At 41.3% G+C, this 26,053-nt stretch overlaps 1 protein-coding gene across 1 annotated transcript in view; it reads left to right on the forward strand.

Moving 5' to 3' along the window:
- Window positions 1–7: 7 nt before the first annotated feature.
- The window catches only part of CRAMP1L (Crm, cramped-like (Drosophila)), a gene marked incomplete at its 3' end in the record, with an annotated part of 34,908 nt that continues 8,862 nt past the window's right edge, over window positions 8–26,053 (forward strand). Inside the window, exons 1-9 of the mRNA XM_009872407.1 lie at window positions 8–356; window positions 9,649–9,842; window positions 10,489–10,642; window positions 11,590–11,673; window positions 13,484–13,532; window positions 21,182–21,267; window positions 22,010–22,133; window positions 23,245–23,326; window positions 24,388–25,653. Coding sequence (XP_009870709.1) covers window positions 8–356; window positions 9,649–9,842; window positions 10,489–10,642; window positions 11,590–11,673; window positions 13,484–13,532; window positions 21,182–21,267; window positions 22,010–22,133; window positions 23,245–23,326; window positions 24,388–25,653 — 2,388 coding nt within the window. The remainder of the gene's footprint in view (window positions 357–9,648; window positions 9,843–10,488; window positions 10,643–11,589; window positions 11,674–13,483; window positions 13,533–21,181; window positions 21,268–22,009; window positions 22,134–23,244; window positions 23,327–24,387; window positions 25,654–26,053) is intronic.

A 26,053-nucleotide genomic window follows, 5' to 3' on the forward strand; every position in this document is an offset into this window, starting at 1 on the left:
CGACAGGATGACAGTGAAACTGGGAGAGAGCAGCGGGGAGGAAGGGGTGAAAAAGCTGGGCAAGAGAGCAGGAGGAGATGAGGAGTCCCTGGAAGAAGAAGGGGCAGGAGGAGGAGGAGAGGCAGCTCCAGGCAGCAGCAGCACAAAGAAAGAAGAGAAGATTATTAACAGCAACACTAACAGCAGCCCCCCACCGAACCCCGGCTTATCGCAGGCCCCGGCCTCCCTCCAGCCCTCCCACAGCCAGGACCAGCATCATTTTCTCAGGTCCAGCGTCAGACCTCAGAGCAAGAGGCTGAAGAAGGATTCCCAGGCATCCTCTTCGGTTGGCAGCAGCACCGCTGCGAAAAGCAAAGGTACCGGCTCCTGGCCCCCCTCACATGGGCGGGCGAGGGGCCGGAGGGGGGTCACCTTGGGGTCCCGGGGCCGGCAATACCTGTGGGTCCAGGGCCTGTCATTCTCCTCCTGGAGGTGCCATCTTTTGTTTGGTTTGGGGGAAGGTGTTTCGGGGCTCGTTTCTCACAGCAGCTGAAATCTTCTTTGTGTCCCAAGGCTTCGGCTTTTCCTCTCTCCCCTTCGTGCTCACAGAAATGAGGGGTTTGGGTGGGTACGTGGAGGGGATAAAAAATGTCCGTCACTGAAGCAAACCTTTAATTCCTGCATTTCATCTCTGGAGTTTTAGGAAATTCCTGTGTTTTGGTTGGGAAATAGATTCTAGCTAGCTGTGTAATCAGGTGGCTGCACTCTGAATCCTGCTCTTGGATGATAACAAGGTGTTCGCTGGGTTTTAGTTAAAAAAGGGGGGAAAAAAACCAACCTGCAAGACATTGACTTCCCCGAATTATTTCTATGACTGTTTTATCCAAGGAACTATTTTGGAAACAGCTCTGAAATACACACATGGACGTATCTGTCTCTAAGGTTTTGTGAGTCCTGTTTCAGAACAGTTTGGGCATTTCCATGTAATTTGAGGTGTTATTAAGATTGTTTTCTATACATCTGAATATCTGTGTGTGCATACATACATGTGGTTTTTCAGGTTAACATTATAGATGAGAACTTGATTATTTTTTTTCAAAGCTGCTCCTTACTTGAGTGGCTAGGAGACAGCAGAGATATTTGAATACCTTGGTGCTGTTGTGTGTGCTCAGCAGTTACAGGATGACACCTGGCACTGTAGTTGAGCTGTACTGGAGACCAGTTTTGGATACCTTTTGCAAAAGTACTCAAATGTTATTTTCTTTTAACTTCAGAGAAAGGCGATTTCTTCAGTGTTCGAGATAACAAGATTTACTCTTGTCTGCTAAAATGAAATGAAAGTCCACGTAGCGTAAATGTGTCTTGGCGATTACCTCACTCGTAGGTCTGTTACAGTGGTATGCACGTGCTGGACGTTAGGTTAATTAGGACAGTTTTGTGCACAGTGCAAATTGTGATATTTTAGTCGTTGCCATATCATTTAAAAAGTCTTGAACTTGGTTACTTGATGGTTAGTTTATGTAATTGACTAAAGTATTTTTGTAATACTGTAAGAGTAAATCCTCTTTAATCTCTTAAACTTTTTGTTTTAAGCGAGAAGCTCCTCTGTGTGATATTGGAGGATAGAACAGAAAGGCCTACATAATGCAACTGGGAGAAAAATTAAACCAAATAAAAAACCGGAATACACAGAAGTGGTTAGTACAGATAATTATTTTGAAGGTCGTAAATATTGTTAAATGTGAGGAGGTGTTTCTTTGGAATACACATTGACATTTGAAATTATTTCATTGTTTTGCAAGCGTGTACATGTATATACAAAACCACACATATCTTTGTGCACGTATGTTTATATTTGTACATAAACATTGCAGTTTTAGAGCAGCAGAACAATTTTTAACTAGGCATTTCGACACTATTGAAATGCAAACTTTATTTTGCAATTCACGTTCCAAAATAACTAACAAAATTATATGCAGAATAGAAAATATTATTTCAGTAATCAGTCGTGGGTAGTGCTTGTAACCACTACACCTGACTGTGTGGTCAGGTTGGGGGAAACTTTGTAAGTCGTTGGGGGTAGACGGTGGTAGGATTATCATGAGGCTTTTGCTTTTTCAGTTGTGCGACCAGCCACAGCTTGGCCTGGCTAGTTTGGATGTGAACGCATTAAAGGTAATTTCAGTGATTCAGTTGAGATTACAACTGTCAGGTGGTGGAAAACAGAGCCATGCAGGAGGATCCTTTCTACTTTGAGTTCATTACATTCAGGGATGCATACTGAGAGGTTTTCCTGGCTTGCCTGACTTCTCCCTGGTGGAAGAGCTTGTGATCTGAGGTTACAGGGCTCTGCAGGCTGAGCGAAGTGTCTCGGAGCTTCCAGTAATTGATTACTAATAAAGATTGGGCTTAAATCCTTCCACTTGCTGTCCCACCACTTCTTCCTCCATGGCTAAGTATAGAAATGCTAAAAAAGCTCAAATGCACGTGCCCTGGATCAGCTCTGAAAAGTGGCAACTTTTCCATTTCGTGTGTCATGGCTCAGGCAATGGCTGCAAAGGGAACTTTAACGTTGGTTAGCAGGACCGGTTCTACCGTGCTTACGCGTGGCCCAGTGAAACCATTGCCTTGACTCTGTCAAGGTCTTCGAACAATGCTATGTAACCCTTAAAATTTTAGAATGTGTGTATTCTAAAGTGGAAGTGCTTTCAGAAGCTAATACTAAGGAGTGTAATCCATAAACTCAATTTATTTCAAACTGTAGTTACACAGCAGGCATTGGCGTGTCCTAATCATACCTGTGAAAGAGTTTTGAAAATAGTTGGGTTTTTTTTCTGTCTATTACAGATCCCTTTTTACTTTTGGCACTTTTGCTTTTAGGGTGCTTCATTGTAGCAGACAAATTATTGATAAAGGAAACTTTACTGTAAACTGCAAGAAGAGCTTGCCCACTCAGCAGCTGCTGGCTTTTCGACTTTGCCGTACTATGGTTCAGGAAAGATTGTTCATAATAATTCTCAAATTCTGCCTAGTAGAATGTATAAGCATGTTGCTAATTTTCAGATTACTCGATCTCTTGCCTGTTGTCTGCTGAGTTGCACGTTTAAGTTTAGGGCAAATATGACCTAGAAAGTAGCGTGGCAGGATCAAGTGTGAAAACTATTTCGCTTCAAACAGCCAAGCAGTTTTGAATTGCTGAAAGGTTTGTCAAATTTCCTGTACCAATAGCTAAATCTGTGTACATTTTTAGGCTGATTATTATTGTGTTTTCAAACATCAGTCATCTTTTTATTGTGTTTTCCAGTTTGTCATCTACACTGCAACTAACGCACGCCTTTTGAAGTGCAGATGCTTGGAAGTTGGTCTTAAAGTAACTTGTATGAAGTCAGGGGATACACCTGAAAGAATAGTGGGATGGAAGCGGTTTGTTATGAGAGTCCAAAAGCAGAGGGAGGAAGCAGACCAGTATAAGGTTGCTGAAAAAGAGATATTTCTGAGAGTTTACTTCTCTAATACAAACACCCCGCATGGTTGCTGAGCACAGGTTTAAGGAGCGTTTCGGGGCTGTTTTCTGTGAAGCGAGAGTGGTTGGGATGTGCTTGTGTACATTGTGAGCGTACTGGTAAAAGCAAATGCAGAGTACATTGCCATCATGTGCTGTAGGTTTAATTTGGACTAGAGTGTTTACATTTTTCTGGGTTTATACATTTTCCCAAATGCAGAATGAAGTCAGGAGGAATTAGTAACAAAGTCTAATGGTGATGAGCTGAAGCTTGAAGATGTCTTTCATGCCATTGCTCTAGATTTATTCATAAAATATGTAGAAAGGCCCAAACAAGTATTTGAACTTGTTCTGCAGTAATAAGCCGTTCTTTCCTCAAAAAAGGAATTATTCAGGTGAAAGTGTTACTGGAATTAAAACATTCCTTTTTTTGACATCATAGAAGACTTGATAGAAAGCAGCCCAGCTTGTTGCAGCCCACCAGAGTTGCATATCCCATAGCATGTGGATTGAATTAACTACTGTCTTCTCCTGTGGAGAGGATGTGTATACCATGGCCTGCTGTGTGTATTTACAGTATGATTTTATTGTATCTTCCCAAATTCAAATGCTGCAGAATGTATTGTAACTTTCATTCAAAATGTCATTTCTCCGGCATCATTTCTCTTGTGAGTGACTGCTTAAAAACTACTAGTGTGTAATACGCCAGTATTCTCCTTAATTCTGGCCATCCTGTTTATGCTCGGTTCTTCTCCCTCTGTCTTACCCGGCCATGCTTGCTTTCATTCTTTGCCCTCACGTTTACCACGGTTCTCCCTCCCTTTCTTTGAAAGGGGCTCAGGACCAGAACTCCGCAGTGTTTCACCCCACACCACGAGAGGAGGGTTTTTTCGTGTGCGCTGTGCAGTAAGTGCTGAAATTCCAGAGCTGCCTGGCTGCACAGCCACATGGTTTAGGTGGAACTTCATACTCGGCTTTTAAGCGTGTTTTCTGATAGAAGAGCAAGAGAGTATTGATTTACTGGGGAAGTAACCAAATTTATAATAAACAATGTTTATTTTTCACAGCTATGCTTGGTTAGCTTGGCTAGTGCTGCATTTGATAGCTTAAATTTGTCCTGCCTGTAGAAAATCAAGCCTTCAGTGTAGTTTTGTTGGTAGGCTCCTGTTGATAATTGAGGCTGTGTATATTTAAACACATTCAGCTGCGCCTTGGTTGTGCGCAGTAAACAATAAGATGTCAAAGAAGCTAGACTATCTGCATCCGCGTAGGACAGTTACCTGTTATGTTTAAAACTTGGGATGTTAATTCATGACAAGAATGCTCTATGGTATAACCGTGCAATAGCAATAAGCTGTCTTGGACTTACGCTTCTTAGGAGTCTGCGCTATTTACTGTGGAGGCACACAAGGTAGAAACTCGTTTTCCAGTTAGAATGCTAGTACTCAGAATGAAGCATTGACTTCCAGGGAATGCATCTGTCTGTCTGCCCCTCTCATCCATATTTTCTTCTCAGCTATAATCCTTGGAGATGAAAGCAAACTGGATCCAGCCTGCCGCTTTGTTTAGGTTGTGCTTCCACAGAGCTAGTGACTTGCCTTAAATTCCCGAAGCACAGACTTTCTGTGGGATCACCCGGTTTGTTTCTTCACTGAAGTACATCGTGTTGTATGTGCCGTTGGAAAAATACATGGCTGGAAATAGGGCTTGTTTACCAAGGGATCGAAAGTAAGTTTGGACGTGTCTTCAGCTGCTTTTCCGTTAAAATGGAGGAATAAGTGCTCATTGAGGAGTGCTCTGTCATGGGAACAGCAGAGTGCATCTGGAGCTTTCTGGAAGGTCTAGGTCATAGCGCCTTACCCTGCTCTGTGGGCAACAGATGCTTTGACGTTTGTTTCACGAGAGTGCTGACCACTAGTACGGGTTCGTGAGAATAAGATACTCATTCAAAGATCTGTCAGTCTTTACCAAAACCACGTTTTAAGGTGATCTTGTACAGTTTAGCCTTGCTGTTGGCTCCTGCAGAACCCAAAAGAGATGAAAAAGTGTTCTGAAGGAAACTCTATGGCATGTTACAAGTTGGCATTTGCATCCTGCGCTTTAGGGAGCAAGTTTGATGTCCTGACATTCCACATTTGGCCTGTGGCATGTGAGCATTTGTGAAGCACTCACATTTATGAAAGTCTCATTTATAAAAGTATTCCCTGATAGATCTTCCACCTGCCGTTGGCTGGTGACTCCTGAAGAAGTTGAGATTTTGCAGGCTAAGCCTGTGGAACACCAGTCAGAGAACCAGCGTGTTGATACATGGGTGTAGTGGGGGTTAGCTCTGTGAACTCCAGCTCCAGTGGGTGTGGAAGCTGCTGTAGAAGATATGAATCAGCTGGCACGTAAGAGCTGCCAGTGGAAGATTGAAAAGCAAACACTCAAGTGCTACACAGAGTCTGGAAGGAAGAACTTCTCATGGCTGTAGCCACGATAAGACACTGATGCTGTCAGTGACTCGGTTATTTGATATATGCAGTGTTCCATTGTTTGTCACTTTCATATCAGAGTTTTAAATTTCAGTCTTTAAATCCCTTATATAAATTTTTACAAGTGTTTGTGTTTTGCTTAGAATTGCAAAGACAGCTTTTCCTACAGAAAATGTAGTTTGAGATAATGTTACACCATTCACAGATAACTGATGTTCTAGTAACGGGGGGTACAGATGGATAGAGAGCACTGGATAAAAGGAATGAGTAAGTTTTGCTGAAACATTAGTGTTCTGTTCCATGATTTTATTGGGAGTTATAGTTCAAATACCAAGTTCAGAAACCTGATGTCTTTGCAAGCTGAGTGGAAATGCTGAGTCCTTCCAGGTTCACTGCTTTGTACCTCATAAGCACGTGCTGGTGTTCTCCAGCATCCTGGAGGAACAGCGGAGTTGTCGTAGCTGCAAGGGTCTCCATTCCGGTGGCTGGATGATGCAGGAGAAGCAGACAGAGTAAGAATGACCATCTTGTCTTTGTCTCGTCTGCAGGGTTCTCCTTTTAGAAATGACTTAACTTTACTAAGCAGGCTGCTGGAGTAAGTCCCCTTCCTCTCTCCAGCAGTTCTGCAGCAGTGATGGTACAGCGAGTCTCAACAGGCCTTTTTGGTTTTGTGCATTGCTGAAGTTTTAAATTATCTATTGTTTGGAATTAGTGATCATCATCTATCATTAGTGAGGGGATGAAAACTTGTTACTTGTTTTGTATGCTACAACAATCTGTTTCAGTGAAATTGAAAGAATGAATTTATGGGCTGTAATTTAATGATGTATGACTGTTTTTACTTTTTCTTTTGCCTTTTGCCTTCTAATACCGTGTTTTGGAATATACTGCATTCCACTGCCGTACTCAGATCCAGTAAACTAGGGTGGATCATAGTAATCCAGCAATAAATATTACCATGCAGAGTAGTAAGAAAGTTTATGGAAAAGGATCATGTGGCAAACTCCTGTATTCCTGGAGAATTACGTATAAGATCTCTGTAGAGGTGACAGACTATTAGAATTTTTATATCTTGGTATACTCTGAACAATGGTCTGGAAAGTAATTTAGTTGTCTTCAGAACAAGAAAGACTTTGACAAACTTCCCAGAAATACAGTTTGTCGTGTAGAATAGTACATACATGAGAAGGAAAAAAGAACAATTATAAGCTTTGTATCCTTTGTAGATGTTAAGTCAGTAGAGTACTTAGCATGTCCTTGATACAACTGTTCTGATCATTTTGTCTGTTACATACTAAAATTTCAAGTCCTCTGTGATATGTTTGCTTCTTATGCTTTCTAACAACGAGAACTTCATGTGTACCAAGTACAGTCTTTAGAAAATCCTTGATCAGATCTGAACTTCAGGCAGCTGACATACAGGGTTTTTATTTGTTTAAGTGTATATGCAGTGATATGAAACAAAAAACACCAAACCCCTCAAAAATCCGACCAAACAAACGAACCCCCCAAGCCCTGCATTCGTGGGTCCTCTGATTTGTCAGAAAGTGAGAGGTCTGTGATCAGAACAGTGACTGGAATAGAATCCTGGAGGTGTCTTTTGATGGAGAATGTCTTTTGCTTTGGGAGCTAGTAGCAACAGGAGGCTGTGGACTGAGATTGAGAACTGATGTGTTTGAATTAAGACATGTATTTCTTTTCTATGCAAATTGTGATATTCCAATCTGACATTTGCAGAATAAAGAAGCAATTCTGTGTCTTAAAAGTGTTGATTTTCTTCTCAGCCACCTGTTAAAGTGCTCAGTTTTTTCTTATATTTGTTTTTTTCTTTATAAAGGATTTACCTTCAGAGTACCGCAATTAAATTACCTAACTCTCAATTATTTTATCAGTGGCTGACAAAGGCTTTGGGAAGTAGAATAGCTGTTTATTTGAGAACTTGTTTTTCAGTGCATTTTCGTCTAAATGTCCAGTTCTTTTTCATGTTTTGCAAGTTTAAGGTGGATTGATAGTGTTTGTGTTGATTAAAAGGTCTTTGAAAGACTAATAGTTACAGAGGTGATTTCAAATTAAAAAGAGATTGCTTCTTCTGAGTTAAGGTGCATGGATGGAATCTCACTGTATTCTATGTAGCTCTCACCTTCCGGCAGTTTCTCCAACCTGTTTTCTTCCCTTGTCCCCTGCTTGCATCAGCAGCAAACTCTCTTAGTTCTGTCAGGCTTGATTCTCATGTTTAGTGTTTCTGGTTGTTTTTTTTATTTTTTTTCTGATCCCTGTTCTTTGGGGTGTTGATAACTGACAAAGGTACAATCAGGCTGATGCGTCTGTGCCTCTTTCCAATAGCCCCAACTGGATTTGGGGAAGGAGAAGGGGTTGGGGCTTGCCATCTGTGGGACATCTTGCACTCTCCTGGGTGGGCTGAGCATCGGACAGGATGCTTCTTATACTGAAGGTCAGATTCTTGTTCTGTTCATGCCATGAACTGAGGTAGATGTCTTTCAGTCCTTTCATTACCACCATTATTTTGGAGGTGGTAGGATCAAGACTAAAGACAGGGCTATGAAATTAGGTGTAGTTTCTCGTGGTTGTTAGTTTGCATTGCTTAGAAGTTCCCCTCAGCTGCAGAGGGGCAACCACAGAGCACAGCAGTGTGTAAGCGTCAGAGTGTGTTGTCTTTTTTGGTATATTCCTCCTTATCTGACTTTTCTCTATAAATGCAAAATAAAGCCATTGAAACCTTGTCCTTGTTTTTTGCTCTTTGAGGTTTTATATCTTGTCCTGGTTTGAGCTAAACAGAACCAATTCTGTTCAGTGATTTTGCTTTTGGGCTCAGTCTCTCCTAAGAGGCTGCCCTCTCTGAAGGTAGCAGCCTGTCTGGGCAGACAGTGCCTGCTGCTGGAGGTGATAACGCCTGGTGTTTGCAGCCACTGCCAGGGATGGGGCTGCAGAAAGGCTCTGGCTGCCACTTGCTCCTCTGGTGACCAAGGTCACTGCTGGATCTTGTGTGCCACCGTGGCGGTGCTGGGAAGTGAAAGGGTCACAGGAAAGGAAAAGGTTGCACCTCCAGTGAGGAACAGACAGATGATCAGCAAGTCATTCCATTCCACATACATCATGTTCAGTATAAAACTGAGGGATCGCGGGGGTTAAAGGCCTCTTCTTCAGTGGCTGAGGTCTGAGGAGGGCTCTGTTCAGTCTTCTGCCTTTGATCCTAAAAATCAAGTCGCTGTACCCGGTTCCCTTCTGCTGCTGAGCCTGGGGCTGCCCTGGGGCAGAGCCAGCAGCACCAGTGGGGATTGCTGTCGGGGGGAGTCAGGGTCAGTATCAGAATGTTATGTATTTGTATGTAGTTCATTATTTTAATTATATGCTTATTAGTTCTATTACTGCTTATTAAAGCTGATTTAGTTTTCTCTTCCAATCCCTGCCTTCCCTTTCCCTTCCCCTTTGGGGAGGGAGAGAGGTTAGAGAGCGTCTGTCAGTGTTCAGTGACTAGCGCAGCCCAAACCTTCAACATGTCTTTAAAACAAACTTTGTTAGTTCCGTATTTTATTTCAGGTGGAACAACTTGGAGAAAAAACCCCTTGTATAGATAAGAGTGGCAAAGAGAAGGAAATTTTGAGTTCCTCCCTCATTTCTATCCATGAATCCTTCTGTTAGTTTAATATTTTCCCTGGTCATGTTTTTTCGCAGCAGCAGATAATGGAGGGACTGCATCTGGTGGCACATCAGGAATTCCTCCCAACAACCCTGCTGGGAATTCCAAGTCAACAGCAAGAAACCTGGGCTCCTCGGCTGGAGAGAAGGAGGAAGGGAAGAAGGTCAGACGGCAGTGGGAATCATGGAGCACAGAGGACAAAAACACTTTCTTTGAGGGACTGTATGAGGTACGTGTAGAGGAAGATAACGAGCTTCCTTTAGTGTCTGGATAGTCCTGAAGAAGATTGATTCAATTGAGATTTGCAGGAGCAAAACACATACGTACACGCAGGCATTTGTCTGTGCTTAAGTGTCTGTACAGTTGGCTGTAAAACAGTTGTCAGTCAAAGCCAGATTTCAAGTGTCATGCTTTTTTGTTTGTTTTGAAATATACAGGAAATGCTTGTGAGTTTTATTTGTGAATATTTATAATAATTTCAGTTACACTTCAGTTATGATTCTGTTTCAAATAAAAGATGTCCCCATCTCAATTTTTAAAAGCAACACGCTCATGCTGTAATAATAGAGAATAAGAGAACAGGTTCTGTTCTAGTAAGAATTGTAGGTGCTTTATTTAGCCTTTGACCACGAAACAGTTTTTATTTTCAAACAGTTCAAGAATTTGTTTGGGATGTGTAGTGCATTTGATATAAAATAAGGGAAACCAGTGTCATTCTTTTGCTCTTGAGTTCAGATACTCACGAATTTTGTTTATGGCAGTTGAAATATAAATTTCACTGAGAACACTGAAGTCCCTCACGTTGCTTGAGTTGTCTCATGAAAAGATACCAAGTTTGATTTTGAGCGTTTGGATTTGTTTTATGTATTTTTCAGCATGGGAAGGACTTTGAAGCTATCCAGAACAACATTGCTCTGAAATACAAGAAGAAAGGCAAACCGGCAAGCATGGTGAAGAATAAGGAGCAGGTCCGCCACTTCTACTACCGCACCTGGCACAAGATCTCGAAGTACATTGACTTTGATAACGGTCAGTATGCAACGAAATGGGCTTTGCATAGAGCTCAGAGTCTTGTGAGCTTTCGAGTCCTGCCTTTTAGTGCCATCATGGAGAGTAGGAATGGTGGAGGGGAGAAAATAAAACCGCTGGATAGAATGTCTGGGAACATGTCTTATTTTAGTTAATGTGGCCTTGCTGAGGTTCCTGGGTGTTTTGAAAAATACACCTCAAAAGCTAGTGTTTGTATTGCTGCTTTCATAGGAACTGACTGGGTTCAAGGAAACATTTTTCTGCTCTTTTCCCCAGTATTAACAGTAGGATTGACATGTGGTATGATGTGGTCAGTTCATTCTTGATGAATATAGGCAAGAATAAATACTGTCTCTGGTTTGTAAACCGTGAGACTATCTTTCCTTGCTATCATAATATCTGTAAGCAGTAATGTCCATGTTGTGTGTGTTGATGAGAGGAAAAATCCCCAAACCTTGTAAAGTTGGATAAAATGCGTGCAAATCTTCACATAACAGTTTAGAATCTACAATTTGTGTTAAATCTCTAAGTTGCATTTGCGTGCACAGATGATGTTCTCCGTTTTCTGGAAAATTCAGCCCTATTTCTTAATTTTCATGTAAGAAAGAATTCTGTAAGAGTTTTGGGAGGCATCTGGGTATTTCTTTTAAAAATTGTTAATGGTTAAGTTACACTAGAGTAAGTTTTATTATGAATTAGCTTTATTTTGCATATTGGTTGCATCTTTGGGTGGTTTTATAGTTTAAAAAATACTACTTTTCCCTGATATTTAAGTCACCGAAAGGACATTGGTGAACCTGACTCATTATAGTGTTTTTTGGAAACAGAATTTAGTCTTCCCTTTGGTAAGACGTTAATCTCATAACTGAAACACGAGTCATTTCAACACTGAAAATGAGATGACTATCTGCAATCTGTGTCTCACTTATACCTTCTCTGCTTTTCAGTGTTTTCTCAAGGGCTGAAAAAATCCTCCCTGGAGCTTTATGGCTTAATCTGCTATGGGGAACTAAGGAAGAAGATTGGAGGATGTGAGTACTAACTACTTAAAATTACTTTTATATGGTAAAATCAGAAGTGTCTGCTCTTGAAGTTGGGGATGTCTAGTGTAGTTTCACTTTGGAGTTACTCAGAATTTACGTTCATTGTGTTCTGTTGCAGTAATCTGTGGTATTTTTTCGTTAAATGTCTTATTTTTAAATACCACCTTAGTCTTGCATTAGTTCTCTTTTTCTTTGTCAGATTCCTTTAGCTTTTTCTATCTGTGGAATGCAGTGCATGTAATACCCACAGATGACAGGTAGATGTATATGCATCTTAGATTATCTGTTATTCTTGAAAGTGAAGCAATTAATCGTGTAAGCGATATCACTTGCACCCACAATTATTTCTACTGTGCAGACAAAATCTGGGATGGTGCCTTTCTCTAAGTCATTCTCTAAATCTACTTATTGAACCCCAAAGGTGAAAAAGTGTTACAAATTGTAATAAAAAATAACTTTACTGGATAAGTAGAGCCAGTGTTACGTTATAATGCATCTTCTACACATTTTGTTTAACTTATGAAACATGAAAAAGTCATCAAAATACTTTCACTTTGTTGGGAAGTCATAAAAGTTGCAAAGTGAAGAAGACAAGAAAGCTTTAAGGAGTGGATGTGTACAATTCCTAATAGAATCATAGCATTTTGGCAGATACGTGGTTTTGGCTTTTTTATGCAGTGTTTCTTGAACTGGAATTTTTATTGTAATGTCACAAACAAGACTGTTGTGAATGTTCGTGCTGACTTTATTTGTTCAAAGATCTCCAGAGTGTTAATTCATCTTGGAGGAGTAATTTTCAACAGTTGCATGACGAAGAAGGTGCAGGGATAAGACAGATTGCATTGTCAGCAGAAATCAGCATTCGTGTTTCTTGCCCGTATCCCTGTCTTGTTTTAAAAGCATCAACAGACCCTCCTTGCTGTGCCTGGGATTCAGGTTTCACACAGTCGCCATGGCAATAGATGCATACTCTGTGCTTCTGTCTTTTTATAACTTTAGTTCTTGGTTACGTATTTTAACCACTGTCACTTGGAAAATTCTGGCCTGCAAGGCCAAAAGCGCAGCGCAAGCCTCTGCACCCACTTCAAGAGGCCTGCTCTGGAGCTGGTGAGAGTAGTTTCTCTCTCTCCCTCTCTTTTTTTTTTTTTTCTCCTTTTTTTCCTCTTGCGATCTTCACACAGTCCTGTCTTCCCAGAAATTGAGATGACTATTGAGACAGGAAAACATGTCAGGAATACTTTGAGCATCGTCAGAGGGAGATTAATTGTTCAGTAAATACATTTAAGCCTAACTACCATAGGGAATATAAATCAAGTTACCATAATGTCAATTAAAAAATGTGCTGCATAATGCGTAGATGAAAAGTGTGGGTTACATATGCATTTTATTATTTTTATTTACTTTTCTTTTTTATTGCGTTCAACACTGTGAGAGCTTGATGCCCTTTCTTTATGCTGTGCTGCCTTAGCAACAGAGATTGAGCAGGAAGATGAAGCTTTTCTTTTTAATACCGCAGTGTCAGGTGAATGCCCAGCAACCCAAGATGACTGTAGCACCTAAACTAGGGTCACTTATCTGCAAGTAAAATACGATTTTCCTGTTGAGGATCATGTAAAGCTTGCATGTTATGTAAAAAAGAAGCTGTTCTGAAAGGCTAAGTTATAGCACATCTATGCACATTAATCCTGTGTGAGAATAAAATGTAATAGCTTTGAAAACCAAACAGGACACACAAAAAAAGATCATGCCTGTATCATTTTAAATCTTAATTCATTGTGTTGTCCTGTTTTGTGTAAAGGTATGGATGACAAGAATGCAGCTAAACTCAATGAGCTCATTCAAGCTGGGTAAGTAAAAACTTAACAACCCTGTTTTAAGAGTTTCAGTATTCAGCAGCTTGATTTGTTGAGTTGGTCATCCAGGGTCTGGGGGGCACTTCTTACTCTTTTAGAGCTGCAGTTTGACATTTTCCATTCTTAGTTTGCTTTGTATGTGTGTTTTTTCTTGTATTTTCCATGAAGCTATTAACTGTTACTATTAAGAAATGATGGATGAAATTTAAAAGGGTAATGAAATGAGAGGTTGGAAAAGACCTTTACGATCAAGTCCATTAACCCAGCGCAGCCAAGTCCACCACTAAACCATGTCCCTGAGCACCACATCCGCACAGCTTTTAAATCCCTCCAGGGATGGTGAATCCACCCCTTCCCTGGGCAGCCTGTTCCAGTGCTTGACAACCCTTTCAGTAAAGAAATTCTTGCCAATATCCAATCTAAACCTCCTTTGGTGCAATTAGAGACTGTGTCCTCTTACTCTGTTGTTCATTACCTGGGAGAAGAGACCAACCCCACCTCACTACAGCGTCCTTTCAGGGAGTTGTAGAGAGCGAGAAGGTCTCCCCTCAGCCTCCTCTTCTCCAGGCTGAGCAACCCCAGGTCCCTCAGCTGCTCCTCATCAAACTTGTTCTCCAGACCCTTCCCCAGCTTTGCTGCCCTTCTCTGGACACGCTCCAGCACCTCAATGTCTTTTTGCTGTCAGCATTCATCTCCAAACAGTGCTCCCAAGTCCTGACTTTCCGACCTGAAACAACACTTCCAGTACGCCACAGGCCTCAGCCCTCCAGTTGCTTCTGCATCTGCTTGACTTTAAGAACAAGTGTTCTCTTTTGCTTCAAGAAAGAGTTATGGAATTTGGATGTTCAGTTGTGGCAATTCTTAGAATACAGAAGGGGTTAGAAGTTGCTGAAGTATTAGAAATGGGGGAATACCTGCTATATTTATACATAAAATTTTCTGGTGTAGTCTTACTTTTAGAATTTGTATATTCTAAACTGAAATCTCTTTCAAAGGGTATTACTTTAAGGAGTGTGATCATTAAGCAGGCATCAGTCATCAAGTATTGGTTTGTCCTCATCATGTCTCTGAAAATATTATCATTTTCTGTCTGTTAAAGATCCTTTTTACTTCTGGCATTTGTGCTTTTATGGTGCTTCACTCTAGCAGACAAATTACTGATGAAGTAAACCTCACTGTAAACAGGAGGAAGAGTTTGCCCACTCAGCAGTTGCTAACTTTTTTGCTTCACCTTACTCCAAACGAGTTCCTTCCAGTTTATTAACCTTATGTCTCCTGGGAGATGCCCTTTGTACGGTGTGCTCTCCCATTGCAGGTCTTGAATGGGATTGTTTATAAAAATCACTTGTTCAGTCTTTTGTTAACTGTGAAGTTCTAAATTAGAAGAGAAATTGCCACTTGGCTTGGAGTTTGTACTCCAAGAAAATCTTAGCGCTGTGTGTGGGGCTTTTTTTGTATTACAAAATGATTCCTGAAGCAGATTGCTTCTTCGAATTGGAGTTAGCAGTTAAAATGGGCATGGGATGAGCGTTTTTTTTTCCCTAGTGTCTGAATATCTCTCCAGTTCAGGATATGGGCATTTTGGTTTCTCTCTCTTGTACTGGAGAGCCTTTCTAATATTGTATCATCCAAGTAGACTAAACCATAATAAATGAGAGTGACTTTTAGCAAGCTTGTAGCATCAGTGTTGCACTTTGCATGATGCGGTTCTAATTGATTGTTAATAGAGGCTAATGATTTCTGTAAATCTGAGATGTTAATTCTGTAAAAGCCAGTCTTGTAACAAACCATTCTGAAAACAGGAGTCTTTGCATTTGGAAATACTAATGCTAATCTTCTAACTAAAACCAAAAGCGTACAGAATATTAACATTCTCTGTCAGTTCAGAAATTGTTGCTCTTGCATAGGCTTTTTGCCTGCCAGATGGAGAACATGTCTTTGCTTCCCTTGTTCTCCTGGATCTCTTGCCCCGTTGGGTGGGTAAACCTTGCCAGTCAAAACAGAGCAAACTGCACAGGAAAACCGTTAACGTTTTGATCGTCTTTACCACTCGGATATCTACACTATCTGAATTCATCTCCTGTGTGTGCAGGGCAGCCTCATATCTCACACAAGCAAACAAGTTGCATATATCTCATTGGATTAAACTCCTCATCTTGCTTGGTGATGACATGATTCTGTGATTCCCCTCTCTGTTTGTAAGCAGTTCCTTTTTTTTCAATTCCCAACATGTTCCCTTCAAGTGTGATGCTCCTCCTTTTCCTCTAAGTGCCAGAATGCTTTGTAAAGCTTGTTATTGTGTTGAAAGTCTTGAGTGAAAGTGAATCCAAAGTGATTAAAAATGGAGAATATGAGTATGCATTACTCCCATGATGTTCTGCTGAAGGTCAGTACACATTAGCCTCGTTTAATTGGTAAGAAAGGTCAAGAGAGGCTAAGATTGTGAGGAGCTACTTGACAATTTATTTGCAGGATGTTCTAGATGACTCTAGACCCTTGAGTTAACACGTTCTAATTCAGGGCTTGTTTTGCTTATGTTGTCTCTGGCTTTCTGCAATAACTCCCTGGTGTGTGGAAAAACAAATGACTCTGTGAGGTGCTCATGAGAAAAACATGTTTATGCTTGAGCTTATAACCCTGGTCACAGATACTAAGTAGTGCCTGAAAACTTAATTAACTGGTTATTTCAAGTAATGACAAAATTGTTGCATGGAATGTCCTGGTTTGGTCAGTGAAGGTAAGGCCATTCCCTGCTATACTTGTCTCCAGAATTTCTGTACCGTGTAAAATCAGGCTCTAGACCATAGCCTTTGGTACAGTTGTAGTTGAAGGAATCGAGTATCTTTTAGAAAATTGATCCATGTTTTAGATGTCTGTGAATGCGAGAGGAAGATAGGAATTGTTCTGTCGGCTTTTCTAACAGGTCTGAATAGTCTGCAAGCTGCTTCAGGAAGCTTTCAGAGTCACTAAGCAGGACATCTGTGAAACGAAGCTCCCTTAGAACTTACAGGGAATCCAAGTCACTTTCTGTCCAGTCCTTTGTTGCTAGTTCTTGTTCACAGCAACAAGATGTCACTGGATTGTGTGATCAGGATATATAACAAGAAACAAAGAGCAGTATATCAGAACTGCTCAGAAACCCACTTAAATAAATGTAACCCAAAGCTTTTTTGTTCTGTTTCGCTTTTAGGAGTGAAACATTTTTATTTAACCTAGGTTTTGCAGCGATCTTTGCATTTAATAAAAAAATACATTTGAGGAAATACAAATATTTTCTGGATGTCTTTTCAAATCTGTAGGATTTGTGGAGGAGTTAAAAAAACCACACAGCAAACATATAACTAAAGAAATATAAATACACAAGAGTTAAAGCACAGTACCACTTGGTGTCTGTTAGTATATATGTCTCCAACCTGAGAGTCTCTTAATACCACAAGAAAGCCCGTTAATTAACAGATACTCACTGATCTCTCACAGGTTTGGTTCCTGTGTGTGCTTTCTGTGGACTGGGAGTGGTCTTTCGTTGTCTTCGATTTCCTTGTAAAAACTGTTTGGCGTGCTGAGGGGAATCTGTAACACCCTGAAAATCCTCATAATAAAATAGCGATTCATCCTGGAACAACTTGTGTACAAAACTGATATTTTTAAGTAGGCAGAAGATGCTCTTGGTGTCAGCTTATACTAGTAGTTCTTAATCAGTAGAATAAGTTGTAAGGTTTACCCTTTTCTGCATTTGGAAGCATCCAGGATGCAGGTAAGACAAGAGAAGGAACTAAGAACTTTTAAGCTAAGAGCAGTTCTATTGCAGGCTTTTTACTGTGCTTTTCTTTTGAGTTAGTAGAACTATTCTTTTTCCAGCCTCCTGACCATGGATTTCAACTCAGAAACTCCAATTTTTATCAAATGTATCTAATTTTATATTAATTTAAAGAATAACTTATGAGATTTGCCCTGGATTGCTTTTCCCTAATGGACTTTTTTTACACACTTTCATGGCTTTTGTCCTAGATGGGTATTTCCCTGCCCTGTCTTTTAAGCACAGAGAGAAGTGCAGCCAGGAGCTTACAAGGTCGATCCATGCTCTGTGGTGGTAACAGGTTGTGGATATCTGCAAGCCAAGGGGTGGCTGAGGAGGTGGTAGACAACTTGATCAGGAACAACTGCCAGGAAGCCTGACTCAATAATAGATGGTTTATGGTTAGGTTAAGAGAAACAGAAAATAGGAAAAGTGAACAGAAGTGCTTTTCTTCCTTCTTTCTTCCAGGCAAATTAGCTCAGCTGTTCTACGTGGACTGAACAGCCTTTCTGAGCGTTCAGGCCCTTTTAGTCACCTTCACTTCATGTGACAGAACAATGTCTGCTTTATATATAGTCATATCTGTTAAGCTAAGAAGTAGCGTTCTCCCCATAAAGCCCTTCTTTCATACACCCTGACACTGTAAAAGTTAAAATAGTAGTAGTAGTAGTAGTAATAATAATAATGATGATAATGCTATTTCTAACTCTTCACTTCCGTGCAGCTCCTTCAAGAGTTCATTTGATCGAAAGGCATTGCATTAGCTAAAACCAAGATGCAGGAGGAGACTTTCAGCTCACTCAAGTAGTCAAACAAATTTGCTGTCCTAAAGGAGTGTAAATTTGCAGTTTAGCAATGTGTTTCGAGGTGCATTGAGTTACTGGATTTATTTTCACTGACTTTAGTGGATTTTCTATGAGACTATTATGAAACTGTGTTTTTTGCTGGAACAGAAGGGAACATCTAGACATGTCTTCTAAGCAAAGAATTCATTGCAGCAGTCCTCATTGCTGTCGTGCTGCAATGGTTTCTGTGCAGGAACAAGGAAGACGAGAATTTTGGTGTGCTCATGCAGCAGTGTTTTCTGTACAACCATTCCATCACGTTCCCAGACTTTGCATTTTCTAGTAGTTGGATATGTCCTATCATCTCAGGATGAGCTTTTTTAAATTACTGAGTGTGGTCAACAGCATTAGTGGTGATAGAGTAAATGTAGCTTTCACTGAATCCCTGTAGTTAAAGGCAAAAGGATCTGTTACTTCAGCGTAAAATTATGTAACGTGAAGAAAGACTTCTAGGAGCTGTGGTAAAAGTGGAAGACTTTTTATCCTCAGCTTTTTTTTCAGTTAATGTTCTTGGAGGAAATAGTAATAAGCACAGAACAAATAAGCACTTATTACAAACTGTAATAAGTATCTAGAGATTTTATATACTGCGAATTCTCTAGGTTCTGCCAAATCCCTCAGGTTTTGTACTGGGCCCTTTTGTGTTGGGCTGCCGCATCTGACTGCTGGCTGAAACCAAAGTTTGGGCTCGTGAAGAAGAATGGACATTCTCTACCTAAAGGTTCAGCTTCGAGAGAAGTTGTCCGAACATTGACCAGCTGAATTTGAGAGCAGCAGAAGAGTTTCCTTTCTTTATACGTTGCAGTCCCTGTTAACTTCACATGAGTGAGTCTGGGTTGATTCATACAGACCTTGTCCTCACTTGTGCTAAAACTGGTTGATTTACACATGAAAAGAAAAAGAAGTTTAGATGACTAAACTTTTTTTTCTTTTAATGTATAAAAGTTTAGATGACTAAACTTTTTTTCAGATCTGTTTTCTAAAAAAATGCTGATTTTTTTTTTTTAAATAAAATCTGCACTGTGATATAGCGACAAGAGGATATTGAGCTTCGTGTGTTAAGGCTAAGGTGTCTGTTGCAACGACCACGAGGAAGTTTTACCTTATGTCATTTGACTGGGTAGCCAAAGTGTTACCGTGCCCTCCTCTAAGAGTCTTCACACCGGCAGAGACTGACCCTTGTACTTGGTGGGACCCACTGTCTCCAAACAGTTCAAGTTTCCAGAAGTTCACATTAGGGCTAAGTTGAAAGAGGAAAGGTAATAACGATGCTTCTGTTACGGCAGCTGTAGTGTTGTTGCAGATGTGGAAATAGATTTAAAACCAGGCAAGTAGCTCTCAGGTCTTTTTTGTTTCTTCTTAAGTAGCGTTCTTGGTAGTTTCTCCTCAGCTCTTGAGAGCCTTCCTCTCTTTTTGTTAGTTGAGTCATCACTACTTCTGTGTCAGAGCTCATTAGAAAGAGTGAGGATGAATGTGTATTCCCTCGAGCGCCATGCAGATTGAGGAAATCTGCCCTTCTGGCTCCAGGATATTCTAAATCTGTAGAAGTTTCACAGCTGGGTAACTGAAACTATCGAGCTGCTCACCTCATCAACTCCATCTTCTCAGGCCTGGCTTCTCTTCTGCCGCCCTTCTGACAATTTCCCTCTTAGCAGTATCAACAAGTGCTTTTTCTCCCTGACGTTGTCTTCCTTACAGCAGGACCTTATTTTTTCCTGTGCTATAGAAATATTCTCCATTATTTCTTTCATTTTACTTGCAATCTTGGTACTTCTGTGTTAGATGATCCTTATTACTTGAAGTAGGTAGTAAGTACTTCTTTGGGGTCTGGGCCTGCCTTTTAAATCTCTAAAAAGAAAACAGGGTTGACTGAATGAAGAAATCAAATAGTTCCTCTTTGCAAAGACAAAAATGGCCTTTTGCTTTTAAGGGTTTTTATAGCTGTTAATGTGGTGTTGAAGCTAAAAGCCACTGAAATCATACTGTAAAAGTTACTTTGTTTAGATTCCTGCACGAGTTGTTAGACCTCATGTCTGCAACAGTTACGTGCTGATATTCCGGAATGAAAAACTCTTTAAAAACTTGAGACATTTCCCATATTAAGAGTTAGGAGTATAAAGCAGAGACTAAAGTAAAACGACTTGTCTTTTATGAAGGAACTGTCCCTGAGGGTACGCTTCAACATAATTTTGGTCTACTTTATAAAATAGCAATCCCTCCCTCAGTGGACAGCCCAGTGTTTCATGAAAGTCTGGAAGAGGAGGGTCACAAGAGTAGCATTTCTCATAATATAAAGTAATATGGTAGAAAAGATTGAAAAGATTGCCCCTCTCTTCTGCTCTTGTGAGACCCACCTGGAGTTCTATGTCCAGCTCTGGAGTCCTCAACGCAAGAAGGACATGGAGCTGTTGAAGAGGGTCCAGAGGAGGCCATAAAGATAATCAGAGGGTTGGAGCACCTCCACTGTGAGTACAGGCTGAGCAAGTTGGGACTATTCAGCCTGGGGAAGAGAAGGCTCTGGGGAGACATTACAGCGACTTCCCAGTACCTGAAGGGGCTGCAGGAAAGCTGGGGAGGGACTGTGGTGATAGGACGAGGGGCAGTGATTTTAAACTGCAGCAGGGTAGATTTAGATGAGGTGTTAGGAAGAAGTTGTTTTCTGCGAGGGTGGTGAGACAGTGGAACGGGTTGCCCAGAGAAGCTGTGAATGCTCATCCCTGGAAGTGCCCAAGGCCAGGCTGGGTGACGGTTTAAGCTTCCTGCTCTGGTGGGAGGTGTCTCTGCCCATGGCAGGGGGTTGGAACTAGATGATCTTTAAGGTCTCTTCCAACTTGAGTCATTCAGTGTTTCTGTTCTGTGAATGATCTTGTGAATCTGCAAACTCTTACATTTCTTTGTTCATTCCTATAGCCATGACTATATTTAACTCTGTCCTTAATAAGTATGTAGTCACAAACTTTTGTTAATGGTGCCTGTAAATACTTCTCTTTCAATGTATTCAGGGCAACGACTGTTCGTTACAAAGGCAGAAACCTTCGTATCAAGGCTCCGATGTGCAGAGCTTTGAAAAAACTCTGTGATCCAGATGGTGAGTAAGAGACGCTGGAACGTGAAAAGGTTTTAACAGATGGTCAGACGAATATGAGAGAGAGTCGGACTGTTTGGATGTGTACATGAGTGGCAGGGGAGTTTTTGCTATTTAATGTTTATATTGGGCACAGATACATCCCTATTGTCTTACTTATCCTGTTTGCTTGTATAATCCCAATAATTTCAGGACCCACCCAGCTCTCTCAGTCTTGGAGTATGTCACGAACTAAACTGAAGAGGAAATAGCTATGCCAGACGAGATCACTACTGCTTTAGCTAAATGTGAAGTTTCATCCCTTATGCCAGTGAATAAATAGTAGTATGGGCTCTAGCACTGAGCATTTGAAACATTTTTTTACCTTCTCCAGTTCAGCGATGTGCGATTTTTATTTTTATTTTTTTTTAATTATTATTTTTCCTTTCTTTGCCTATAAGGACAATTAATGCAGCTTAAAGGTCTGAAATACTGTACTTGTTCAAAATTTACAGCTGCCTGATTTTCACACTGCTTTTTCACTGGAAGCTCCAGTACTAGTGCAGTGTCCAAGGAAAAGAATAAATATGTTGGAACAGGGAATAATCTGAGGAAGCTGGCTCTGCTGGTGATGCTGAGCTGCCTTGGTTGCCTGTAGGTGATGCTGATGTCTGATGCTGGTTTTTTTTTTTCATGTAACTGAGCATGTAGTGTTCTGACTGAGCTTGGCTTTGACCTTGCCCTTTGTTGCCTCATCTGCCCTCAGGCATTAGTGACGAAGAGGACCAGAAGCCAGTACGTCTTCCTCTCAAGGTCCCTGTGGAGTTGCAGCCACGAAATAATCATGCGTGGGCTCGAGTACAGAGTCTTGCCCAGAATCCACGTCTTAGGTAATGAAAGACTGACTGTGGTGCTCAGAATAGAACAAGGAAGTATATGAGCAGCACTCTGGCATCTTCCTCGCTCTTCAGGGCAGTTCATCTTTGATACGGCATATATATGATATACGCCTAAATGCACTTATCCTTGAAGACTTTGTCCAACCGACGTACAGAATTGTTGGAAACATGAGATACGAGACTTGAAAATCAGATTACCATTGCTCTTTATATCTTTGAATTTGAGTAATGATAGGAGCTACCGGAGTTGGAGATGGGTATGTGTTGCACCACTTAAACCCAGTTGTCAGAGCGGAGTGCAAGTAATTCAGAAATATGCAGCCTTAGTTCTACTAAAAACTTGCGTTGAATGTACTGTGAACCAGAGGCACAGGGGAGGAAAGTAAAACAGTGTGAGAGGTGCCTGTGGTAAGAGTCTGAATGTGTCAACTGCAACACAGCAGAAAGGAAGTTATAGCTTAATCTCCTCCCTGCAAAACGTGGTTGGTGCTGTTTAAGTGTAATGAATGACTGTACATCTGAGTACTTATGTCTAGTCCAAAACTCAGGGCAGAAAACAAGAGGTCTCTGTGATATTGATTGTTCTTTCGAATAAAATACTTCAATGTCATGACCAAGGATCATGCAGAGAGGATAATGAACATTTCTTGCATTAGCTTTGTTTTATAAAACGCTTTGAGAGCAAAAAGTAAATGTTTGAGGTGAGTTTTTTGTGTCTCCTTTTCTCTTTCTTTCAATACTTTGTGTAGTAGCTTTGTGTCTTGCCTGCACTCTTGCAGTTTAGCTAAATCTTGCCATCTTTTCCTGTCTTTTTCTTCCATCTGAAGAAACTGGGATCTTGAATCATGGCAGTCATATTTAGCTGACAGGCCTTTAGATTTTTCTCAGTTGTGAGTTACTTAGATTTTAAAGTTGTGGAATAACATATGCTTTTGTTTTTCTAAGGCTTTTTGTCTTAAAGCTTGGGAGTGGCAGGTGTGTTCTCTGTGTTTCTATTACGGAATGCAAGTTTCTTCCATTAATTTCCGTTCTAGCATTGAGGCCGTGATTTGAACTTCTGCTGACATTTTTTCTTTGTTCCCTTGCTTTATCTTGTGTGCAGGATGATTGTGGAGTTACATCGGAAGGTTTCCAGCCTCATTGAGTTCCTGAAGCAGAAGTGGGCTCTCCATGAAGTGCGTATTGTATCCTTTTTCTGCTTAGTGTGTTCTGTATTCTGTGTCCTGAGAGCAGTTCCCTTCCTATCATAAATTCATTTTTGCATCAGAAATGTGATTCTACCTCATAAATTTACCAGCCCGTGCTTAGTAAAGGTGTAGAGGTCAGTATCTCAGCATCACCAGTGGAATCTGTCATGGAAAATCCCATTGTCTTCCACTTTTACCTCAACTCTTCTCTACTCTTATCCCCTAAAAAGTAATAAATGAAGCTCTCTGCCCTTATTTCATTTCCTTAAACAGGGAGCTTAGTCTGTTTCATTAGAGATAGAGGACCACCATAGAAGCCTGGATAATAACTGACAATTGTTTCCAGTTTCGACAAAGAGATTAAGGACAAGTCTTTCCACTTGTTTTGTGCAGCTTCACCAAACAAAGGCTTAAGCTTCTTGTCTAGGTGGCTGCTGCTACATTTTGTGTATCTGTGTGCTGAGCCGCACGACACAAGAGATATCCCTACCTCTGAACTTTGATCCATGAAATAAAAGGATATGTGAGTTTACAGCTGTTCTGTTCTCCTGTTGACTGGTATGCTATAGCCTGTTCTTTGTCCTTTAATTCAGGCTTTCCTTTTTAATTTGCAAGCCTGGAAGAAATAGCAACATAGCACTTGAGGCTTAGAAGGATGTCAGAACATGTAAGATGGGAGGTTGTTGCACAGAAAGGGGAGTTTGGTTTGCTATGCAGAGGTGTAGGGATTTGGTTTTACTGTAGGTTTGTTAGTTGGTTGGGTTTTTTTACAATTATGATAGTGTGTGAAGTAGAGATAAATGATTTTGCCTGGAACAGTTTGTGCTTTTAGCAGATCTTCAGTGTAGTCCGTATCATCGCTAAAGGACTTAATTTCTGATCATGAGAGTCTTCGTATCTATGCTGAGTAGAGACCATGTCCTTGATCAACTACTTCTTTTTTTCCTTCTCTTTTTTTCTTTTTTTTTTTTTTTTTTAAAACTTGCAGAATACGCTACCAGGTGCTTGTTTGGAGGGTGCAGATGATTGTTGTATTCTTTGACGTATCTTTTTTTTAGCGTAAAACACTAGAAGAACGGCAGCTTCAAGACTCCAGAGACTCAGAAACAAGAGGCACCTTTTCTGAGGAAAAAGTTATGCTCCATCTCTTTCCAGGAGAGAACTGTACACTCACTCCGCTGCCTGGGGTAGCTAGAGTGGTCCACTCCAAGGCTTTCTGCACAGTGCATTGGCAGGAAACTGGCAAATGCAAACAGAACACAAAAGACTCTCACTTACTACCCCCTGCACAAATTCTGGGCATACAGAGTGGTCAGGGGACGGCTAGGGGACAGCTAAAATACATGCGGGGAACAGAAGGTAAGGGTGTTGGGAGGGTGGAGAGCACTACAGAGCCAAGCAGAACGTCTCAGCCTGCAGCCGAAGTTTCTGCGAGCGCTGAAGATGGTGCCACAGAGCTTGGCCTGGCAGAAGGAACAGCCTCAAATCTTGGTGTCACTAATTCTCTCCAAAAACTGCCTTCCGGGCTTCAAGATCCAGGAGGGAACCACGAAATGCTGAGCTCGGTGGCCTTCTGTGGGGAGGGCAGGGAGGCCCTGGCTAGTGAGCAAGCAACCACGCTGCCGTCATGCAGCGCGGCGTGTGCCTGCAGCAAGATCCCTGATGTGGAGGAGCTCTCTCTGCTCGATCCATTCCCACGGTACATGAAATCCTGTCAGGACCTGATCGTCCCAGAGAAATGTTCTTGCACGGACAAACTGCATGGGAAAGACTCCGCTCCAGCAGCTGGTGATGCTTCTCCCATGACTTTTCCAAGTGGGAGGAGTGCAGAGATGTCTGACTCTTACTCACAGCTACCGAGAGGTGGTGTGGCTTCCCCCAGCAGTGGCCCATCCAGATACGAAACTCAGGGTAGCCACAGCCAGGGCCAGCAGCTTGATGCTTGTACCAAGGATATACCAGATGCAGTAATGGAGGATTCTCAAGAGAAGCTGGGCTCCTCAATTCCACCTCCACCTCAGGGACAATCTAGTACAAAGTCTCTCAAGGATGACCCAAGCCGGCTCTCTCAACAGGTTAGAGAAGAAGGATGGAGTCTACGAACTTCTGAGAGCCTTACGCTGGCTGAAGTCTACCTCATGATGGGCAAACCGAACAAGTTGCAGCTGGAATATGACTGGTTGGCTGTCTTGGAGCCAGAAACCCAGGATGCCAGGGAGCAAACATCTGAGTCAAGTGCTGTTCCTGCCTGTACCACCTTTCACAAGCAGAGACTCCTAAATTGCCTTTTAAAACTCATCTCTACTGAAGTCAATCCCAAACCAGTAAGTAGCTCTTACTTGTGCTCCAGATGCTAAGCTCCTATTTGATCTGGAGAATAATTGCCCAGTCATAGTTTCATGGTAATCAGTGACCAGCCTTGTCAAGATCTTGGAGATTCCTGTGTTTAAAAGAAAAAAAACACAAAACAAACAAAAGAAAACCCCCCACAGAAACCCTACAGCCTAGCTTGCTAGAGAGTGGACTTTCCCTCAGCAAGCTGAATTTGCCTCTTACACTACAGTTTAGTGTCTGTTTTGCTGTGAATCTCAATAATCGTATTACAGTGAGCATTTAGTGTGACTGTTGGAAAGGTCAGTCATGAGGTTATGTTGAATGGGTACCTCCTCTTCTCGCTGAGGTTCATGAACCAGCCCAGGTTGGAAGGGACCTTGGAAGATCATC

The sequence above is a fragment of the Apaloderma vittatum genome, unplaced genomic scaffold, assembly GCF_000703405.1.
Source record: "Apaloderma vittatum isolate BGI_N311 unplaced genomic scaffold, ASM70340v1 scaffold1907, whole genome shotgun sequence".
NCBI lineage: Eukaryota > Metazoa > Chordata > Aves > Trogoniformes > Trogonidae > Apaloderma > Apaloderma vittatum.